Below are 9,301 nucleotides of genomic sequence, written 5' to 3'. Positions count from 1 at the left end.
ACAAAAATTCCAAAATGTTGACTGAATTAAACATATAGATGCTACTTGAATCAATCTCAAAAAAGCTCTCTTTTACATATATTTAACATTTATAGTGCTAGCTACTTAAGTATTTTAGTCCTGAATGATGTTTATAGTCAACAAACAACAGGACTTGTACCAGCTAGATGCAGAGATCATGGAAATGAGCAAATAACAAGAAGTTGGTGTGCTTCTTACTTTGTAATCATGACTGTAGGTTAATTGAAAGTTGTTGCTTTCAGGTGCCAATCAATTTGATCTTCAAGTGAGGATGGAGCTCAAACCTAGTGGCACTGAAAAGCTTTTCCAAATTTAGATACCTACACACAATTCATTCTGCACCAGTTAACAACGCAAAGAAAATTCAGTAATATGCATGGTTTTACTTTTAGATTTATTTTTTGCTTTTTAACACTTTTTTCCCTGGTAATGGACCTATCTTAAACTTCCAGCATGGGTTTCTGATGGCAAAGTTATTCCAATAGTTTTGCAAAATGAAATAAAACATAATAAATGCTCCCAGACTAATGGCAGTTATCATGCTGACCAAGTAATGGAATGGATATGCCATTGGTGGATCAGCAACATAGATCTGTGAAAAGCAAACATAATATCATGTTAAATAATTACCAATATTTATGCAGTTTGCATAATTAAATTTGAAATAACATCTACTTAAACTGAAAATATAAACTATCTAACCAGATAATGGAAACATTCTACTTTATTATTTTATTCTGCAAGGTATTAATGTTGTTCTATAAATTCTCTCAATCTTCCTTAATATTAACTATTCCCTCAGAATAGAGTTTCACTTTAGTTTATTCATTCGTTGTTTTGATGTTTCAGATTCATTTATCTCATTCATCACCACACATTTAATGTCATATTCACTTTTTCAATCTCCTTGGTAAACACCAAAGTGAAATAATTATTTAATATTTCTGTGATTTTGCCATTGTTACTTTTGTGTTTATCCTTTAATTGTTCAATATCCATTGTGGTCTTCCTTTATTTATCGATATAAGTACAAAGGATTTTATTATTTTGCTTTATGTTTCATCATAATTTAATTTCATAGTTGCTCTTTGCTTTCCCAATTACTACTTTTGCCTTCTCTCCTAAGATCCTGAAGAAGGGCTTATGCCCGAAACGTCGATTCTCCTGTTCCTTGGATGCTGCCTGACCTGCTGCGCTTTTCCAGCAACACATTTTCAGCTAAGATCCACTATTGTCTATGTCCTTAACATATGCTTCTTTCTTAATCCTCATCTTGAAGCCTATTGTATTATGGTAATTATTGACTAGAGATGCCCCTACTTTACTCTGTTTTATCTGCTTTAGCTCCATACTTTCTACATTTTCCTTATAGAACTTAGAGGAAGTAAATGCGTTTGAACAGAATTATTCTGTGAGAAAATTGTACATGAAATACTTCAGTTGCAACTACGCAGAGTTATAATAACTTCTTGAAGGCAGGTACTACTGCATGACCCACAAGGCTCTTTTCTCTATTTATATTCCTGAAGAACACTGTGCAGGCTTCATAAGTAGTATGCTACCTGTTTTCTGGGAAACAAATTTTACGCTGCATCCCAAATATTCCAACCACATTTTAGTCTCCTATAAATATGTCCCAGAAAACGTAAATAAATTAACTAAAGCAAGTACTGCTAATTCATCTGACTGGAGGCATTTTGAAATTTAAGTGGATTTTAAGTTGCACCTATCTATTTTATGGAGAAAGTGAGGATTGCAGATGCTGGAGATTAGAGTCAAAAAGTGTGGCGCTGGAAAAGCGCAGCTGGTCAGGCAGCATCCGAGGAGTAGGAGAGTTGAGGTTTAGGGAATAAGCCTTTCATCAGGAATGTAGGGGGGTGAAGTGAGCTGAGAGATAAATAGGAGGGAGGGGTGGGGCTGGGGCGAAGGTAGCTTGGAAGGCGATAGGTAGATGCAGTTGGGGGTGATGGTGATAGGTCACAGTGGAGGATGGAGCGATAGGTGGGAAGGAAGATGAACAGGTGGGACAGTTAAAAAGGGCAGTGCTGAGTTGGAGGATTGGATCTGGGATGAGGTGGAGGGAGGGGAGATGAGTAAACTGGTGAAATTGATGTTGATGTTGTGTGATTGGAGGGTGCCAAGGTGGAAGATGCGGCATTCTTCCTTTAGGCTACGATTTGGTGGTGGAGGAGGCCCAGGACTTACATATCCTTGGCAGAGTGGGAGGGGAGTTGAAATGGTTGGCCACAGGGCAATGGATTGTTTGGTGCATGTCCCAGAGATGTTCTCTAAACCATTCCGCAAATGACATCTTGTCTCCCGAATGTAGAAGATACCACATTGAGAGCAACAGACACAGTGGATGAAGTGTTTGGATGAGCAGGAAAATCTCTGCTGGATGTGGAAGGTTCCTTGGGGCTGAGGACAGAGGTGAGGGGGGAGGTGTGGGCACAGGTTTTGCACCTCTTGCAGTGGCAAGGGAAGGTGCTGGAAGTGAAGGGTGGGTTGGTGGGGGGCGTGGACCTAACGAGAGAGTCGCGGAGAGAATGGTCTCTGCAGAATGCTGACAGGGGTTGGGAAGGAAGTAAATCTCTGGTGGTGGGGTCTGACTGTAGGTGGCGGTAATGGCAGAGGATGATGCGTTGTATCCGGAGATTGGTGGGGTGGAAGGTGAGGGCCAGGGAGGTTCTATCCATTTTGCAGTTGGAGAGGTGGGGTTCAAGTGCAGAGGTGTGGGAAGTGGAGGAGATGCACTGGAGGACATTGTTGACCACATGGAAGGGGAAATTACAGTCCTTGAAGTAGGAGGCCACATGGGCTGTTCTGGAGTGGAATTGCTCCTTCTGGGAAAAGATACAGCAGAGGCAGAGGATTTGGGAGTAAGGGATAGCATTTTTACAGGCGTGGGGGGTGGGAGGAGGTGAGTAAGGTAGCTGTGGGAGTTGGTGGGTTTGAAGTAGCTGTCCGTGTTGAGTCGATTGCTGGAAATAGAGATGGAGAGGTCCAGGAAGGGGAGGGAGGTGTCTGAGATGGTCCAGGTGAAGTTGAAGTCAGGGGTGGAAGATGTTCGTGAAGTTGATGAACTGTTCAACTTCGTGGGAGCATGGGATGGCGCTGATACAGTCATCAATGTGGTGGAGGAAAAGGTGGGGAATAGTGCCAGTGTAACTATGGAAGATAGACTGTTCCATATATCTGACGAAGAGGCAGGCATTGCTGGGGCCCATGCAGCTGCCTATAGCTACCCCTTTGGTCTGAAGGAAGTGGGAGGATTCGAAGGAGAAGTTGTTGAGGGTGAGGACCAGTTCAACCAATCACCTCCATCCAAGGCCTCAAAGGATGGTTCCACATCCAACAGAAATTGTCTTGCACATCCAATCACCTCATCTAATGTGTCCGTTGCTCTCGATGTGGTCTTCTCTACATCCTTTCTGCCAACTTGCAGAATATTTCAAAGAATATCTCTGGCAAACATGCACCAAACAGCCCCTCTGCCCTGTGGCTGACCACTTCAACACCCCCTCCCACTCTGCCAAGGACATTCATGTCCTGAGACTCCTGCACTGCAAACTCCTAGCCACCAGACACTAGTGGAGGAAGAATGCCTCATCTTCCACCCTGGAACCCTCCAAGCATATGGCATCAACATCAACGTCACCAGTTTCCTCATCTCCCCTCCCCCCACCTCATCCCAGATCCAACCCTCCAACTTGGCACCACCCTCTTGGACTGTCCCAACTGTCTATCTTCCTTCTCACTTATCTGCTCCACCCTCCTCAGCTCTGACCTATCACCATCACCCTGAACTGCATATAACTATCGCCTTCCAAGCTACCTTCACCACAGCCCACTAATCCCCATTTATCTCTCAGCCCACTTCACCCCCTCCACATTCCTAATGAAGGGCTTATGCCTGAAACGTCGAGTTTCCTGCTCCTCGGATGCTGCCTGACCACTGTGCTTTTCCAGTGCCACACTTTTCGACCCCACTATCTATTCTGTGTCAAATTTAATGCATATGTGCATTTATGAACTTGGTATAAATGCTTATCACTATTTTAAGTGGTGCTCTGAAATACTTTCAATGTGAAAGCTGACAAATAATAGGTGGTTACATTTTTTCTCTTTTTGTTTCTTTATTTCTTCACTTTTCATGAGGATGACTGCTATTCAGTTACTCATGCCTCATCAAGATTTTGTTAGGTTTCTTTACCCATTACCACCCATTTTGGCTTTTGTACCATGAAATATCATATTATTTGATCTCTCTGCCATCCAACATGTCAGGTAGCTTCACTTTTTTTATTGTTCCCTCCTCACCCACTGCCATCCCCACCTCTTCCACTTGTTCAAAACTCTATTGTATTTCTATCATTCTGCAGGTCTGATGAAAGGTCCTGACCTCAAAGGTTAACTTTCTTTCTCTTCTTAGATTTTGTCTGACTGGCTGTGGCATTTTCCATTTTATTTATTACTTATGACAAACAATAATTGTTATTTGAAACTAAGAAATTTTCACTATAAGTGCAGAATCTAGCACAAGATTCTGACAAGCTGAACATAGAAACCAACTTTCATGCCACTTTCTCAGTGACTGAGTCTCCTAATAAAGTGGTTACATAAAATTCTTAAAGTTCGGAATACATATTTCACAAGAAAAGCATTGATTTGTCATTGGGGTGCAGGTGCACAGCAGTGATAGGAATGATGTCAACCAGGTGGATTTCAGAGAATATGAGCTCTCTGGTTGGTCCTGTTAACCTGATACAATCAGTGAGTCCTGTCTAACGAATCTAAACAGGCGTGTCAGAAGTTCTGCTCACTCTAGCAACCGTCTCTCTGCTAGCTGGGTCAATGCCATGTACTATGCCCATGTAAATAGTGATTTGGTGATGGGATACAGGCCTTCGATGAGTTATTTCACATAGTACTTTGAAAGTGGAGACACAGGTAGGAGGAAGGCATTTGGCAAACTATTTGAGTATAGGAGTTTGGAGATTTGGATATCATGTTGCGACTGTGCAGGACATTGGTGAGGCCACATTTGGAATACTGTGTATAATTCTGGATACCCTGCTATAGGAAGGATATTGTTAATCCTGAGAGGGTACAGAAAAGATTTACAAGAATTTTACCTGGACTGGAGAGCTTGAGATATAGGGAGAGGCTGAATAGGTTGGGGCTTTTTTTCCTGGAATGTCTGAGCCTGAGGCATGATGTCATAGAAGTTTAGAAAATCATGAGGGGCATAAATGGTGTATATAACCAATGTCTTTTTCATAAGGTAGGCAAGTCCAAAACTAAAGGATATAGGTTTAAAGTGAAACTTTTTCACAAAGAGCATGATGCATGTATGGAATGAGCTGCCAGAGGTAGATGGGGAGGGTAGGTACAATTACAACATTTAAAAGATTTCTGGATGGGTATATGAATAGGAAAGGTGATGGCAAATGCTGATAAATGGGACGAGGTCAGATTGGGATGTCTGGTCAGTGAGGGTAAAATGGGCTAAAGGGTCTGTTTCCATGCTGAATGGCTCGAATGATGCTATGGTGTGTTTTGATGCCTCCATTGTATTTAAAGACTTCAGCCTTTTAAGAAATGGTACTTTTTTGAATATTACAGATTTTTTGTGAAATTAATATGCATAGTGTGAGACCACATGGTAGAAAAATAATTTCCCTCTTGATCAGAACAAACAGCTCATGTTGACGATACCCTCAATCACTTTGTGTGGCACTATTGCCATGCTAATTTGGGTAGATTTTGAACAACACTACCATAACACTGGCATTGGCCCAACAAGGTAGAGAACTGTTGAGAATTTGAGCAAGAAGTTAATTCCCCAGCGTGCACAAGAAACCTTATGGCATTTAAACTCCAGGAACAGATCTATGATGCAGTTGAGTCAGAAGTCCTAACTCCATGATTCCTGTATATATCTCTAGGTAAGACCTGCATGAACTCTTTTGTAAGCAAGTATGTCTCTTTGCACAAGTTGTAACAGACATTTTACTCTGTAATAGGATAGATTCCCAATACTGGAGACCCTGTGCCTATTTCCAATCCAACTGATGTGTGTGACATTTTAAGGAATGGATGGAAGATCTTGCCTTTACAAAGATTTATAGGATTAGCAAGGTTAGATCTCATGGAATACAGGAAGAACTAGCCACTTGAATACAGAACTGGCTCAAAGGTAGAAGACAGAGGGTGGTGGTGGAGGGTTGTTTTTCAGACTGGAGGCCTGTGACCAGTGGAGTGCCACAAGGATCGGTGCTGGGCCCTCTACTTTTTGTCATTTACATAAATGATTTGGATGCGAGCATAAGAGGTACAGTTAGTAAGTTTGCAGATGACACCAAAATTGGAGTTGTAGTGGACAGCGAAGAAGGTTACCTCAGATTACAACAGGATCTGGACCAGATGGGCCAATGGGCTGAGAAGTGGCAGATGAAGTTTAATTCAGATAAATGTGAGGTGGTGCATTTTGGAAAGCAAATCTTAGCAGGACTTATACACTTAATGGTAAGGTCCTAGGGAGTGTTGCTGAACAAAAAGACCTTGGAGTGCAGGTTCATAGTTCCTTGAAAGTGGAGTTGCAGGTAGAAAGGGTAGTGAAGAAGGTGTTTGGTATGCTTTCCTTTGTTGGTCAGAGTATTGAGTACAAGAGTTGGGAGGTCATGTTGCGGCTGTACAGGACATTGGTTAGGCCACTGTTGGAATATTGCGTGCAATTCTGGTCTCCTTCCTATCAGAAAGATGTTGTGAAACTTGAAAGGGTTCAGAAAAGGTTTACAAGGATGTTGCCAGAGTTGGAGGATCTGAGCTACAGGGAGAGGCTGAACAGGCTGGGGCTGTTTTCCTGGAGCATTGGAGGCTAAGGGGTGACCTTATAGAGGTTTACAAAATTATGAGGGGCATAGATAGGATAAATAGACAAGGTCTTTTCCCTGGGGTCGGGGAGTCCAGAACTAGAGGGCATAGATTTAGGGTGAGAGGGGAAAGATATAAAAGAGACCTAAGGGGCAACTTTTTCACGCAGAGGGTGGTACGTGTATGGAATGAGCTGCCAGAGGATGTGTTGGAGGCTGGTACAATTGCAACATTTAAGAGACGTTTGGACGGGTATATGAATAGGAATGGTTTGGAGGGATATGGGCCGGGTGCTGGCAGGTGGGACTCTATGACTCCTATGCAAAGCCAGGGCCTTGTGTGAGGCATGCATCTCTTTCAAAATACTAACTACATTGACGATTACAAATACAGTCTTGCTGATGAAAAGAGGTATCAGAGGTAATGATTAAAGCTGATGGCTATATTAAGGGCCAATTTAAGTATCAGCCACAGAATATAAACTGAAATACATTCCTTACAGGTGATGCTACTAGAATTAGTTAGTGGTCTAACTGAAGGACTTGCATATAGTGAAAAGTTAATTTTCTTAAATTAAGATTTGTTTTGGTTTAATGTCTTTATAAGTGACTACTTAAAATTAAATGTCCTTCCCTCTTTCCCTTGACAAAAATACCCAAACAAAAATTGCATTACCTGAAATTCCTCAACCAAGTTACAGAATGATACTCCAGGAATCACTTCTACTCTGAAATGGTACAGTTCTGAACCCTACATTGTAGAAACACAACAATGAAATAAAGAAAGTTGATGTCATTTCATAATAATAATAATATTGATGCTAAGTGCCATATTATAGCAACATAAATTGTGCAGTAAAACATGGAAGTCCCACAGCTACTATCAGAAATACACCACTCCTCCACAGCATACTCTGTAACAGTTCATACTAATACATGTCATAGTGAAATCAATACGATGTCATGCACTTGAGATATTTGCTCACGGTTAGTTCAGTAGGCTTGACAGCTGGTGGCACTGCAGAGTGATCCCCACAAATAAATCTCAGGAGTGGAAAATGCCAATTGAACTTGTGTCCCTCAGGTCCTATCATGGCTAACCTCAGGCCCATGGTCTGAGTGCACCTTCTATCTATTTCCTTCAGAACAATTTTTGGGACCTTCCTGAGATCATTTGGAAATTTTGTCCAATTCATCATGTGCCACACCAATTCAGAAATTGCACGGATTCTAGTGTAAGTCAGAGATTTTAAGATAATAATTTTCCATCGTAATTGATTCTAGTGGATTGAATTCAGAGATCATAGTTTTTGCTAAATAATCAAAAATATAACATTACTTACAAATAAGAAGATAGTTAATCCATCTGGATTATGCACATTTATGGAAGATTCAAAGTATTTTCTTAATTTGTCAAAACTCGGAGTAATTTTTGTACCTAGACAAAACATAAATATCATATACAGGTAATCATCAAAATCTGTTATAATTCACATTGAGATGTAGTTTAAAAATCAACTACAAAAATACATTATTTTACTTCACCATTGGAACCATTTCTTTAATTTTTATAAGAGCTAAAAACAAATTGGTTAGGGTGGTTGTCTTTAATTGTTTGCATTATTTTTCAGCACATAGCTGAGCTAATTCCTAGAACAGGCACCTACAATCTGCATGGTCATGAATGAGTAGAGCAGGCAATCTTTTTCCCTTCTTCAGTTCCACATTTGTTCCTTTTGATGAAGATGGGGAGTTAGGTTTGTGACTTTCACTGGTTAAGGCTTACTCAGCAGGGATCTATCAAGATAGATGTTTAATTTTGATATTTCCTGTTTGTTTTCCTACATGGGAAACTCTGGAAAGAGCTCTTCTGGTTTTAGTGAACTCTAATTTGTTGGACTTTCACAGACTTCTCACTTGCTTGAGGTTAATTCACTTGGAAATCTTCACTTTTCTCCAACCAAGTATATTTCTACAATTGGTAACCACTTTAGATACTTGCATGTTTGTAATTGCCTTTTCACTGCAAAAGGGCTGCACCCATTTGTTAGGCAGATACTAACTGGTTTAAATAAAAATGGCTAGATTGAATAAGACATTTTCCTCTCATACTTTCTGGCCACAAAGCTGATGCAATGATGCACCACTACGCTGATCACCAAGTCCTCTTTTCCAATCCTTGCCTTGACTGCTAAAATGCTATTGGCTTATGATCTCTGTGTTTCAGATCTCCTAAGGATTCAGACAAAGTCTGCCCAACTGCTCCTGTCCATAGCTTGGGTATACTTGACTATTGGGACATGAAGTAACATCTTTAAGAGTTGCAGAACTCTGATCACTGTTGCTACTTGCTGGTGGTCTGTGCCTGTTACCCTGGTAGGTTCCATAATTCCTACATCCTAGTG

The 9,301-nt window shown here is 41.0% G+C and overlaps 1 protein-coding gene across 1 annotated transcript in view; it reads right to left on the bottom strand.

Moving 5' to 3' along the window:
* Positions 1-365: 365 nt before the first annotated feature.
* LOC122553954 (cation channel sperm-associated auxiliary subunit beta-like) overlaps positions 366-9,301 on the bottom strand; it is a 49,988-nt gene continuing 41,052 nt past the window's right edge. Inside the window, exons 5-7 of the mRNA XM_087989517.1 lie at positions 8,240-8,334; positions 7,573-7,647; positions 366-613 (exon numbers count right to left, since the gene is read on the bottom strand). Coding sequence (XP_087845643.1) covers positions 416-613; positions 7,573-7,647; positions 8,240-8,334 — 368 coding nt within the window. The 3' untranslated portion in view covers positions 366-415. The remainder of the gene's footprint in view (positions 614-7,572; positions 7,648-8,239; positions 8,335-9,301) is intronic.

This window comes from Chiloscyllium plagiosum, unplaced genomic scaffold (assembly GCF_037043375.1).
Source record: "Chiloscyllium plagiosum isolate Xiang-an unplaced genomic scaffold, Cpla_swu_hap1 HiC_scaffold_8, whole genome shotgun sequence".
NCBI lineage: Eukaryota > Metazoa > Chordata > Chondrichthyes > Orectolobiformes > Hemiscylliidae > Chiloscyllium > Chiloscyllium plagiosum.
Note: the sequence above shows the minus strand (reverse complement) of the source record. Positions and strands in the feature narration are given on the sequence as shown.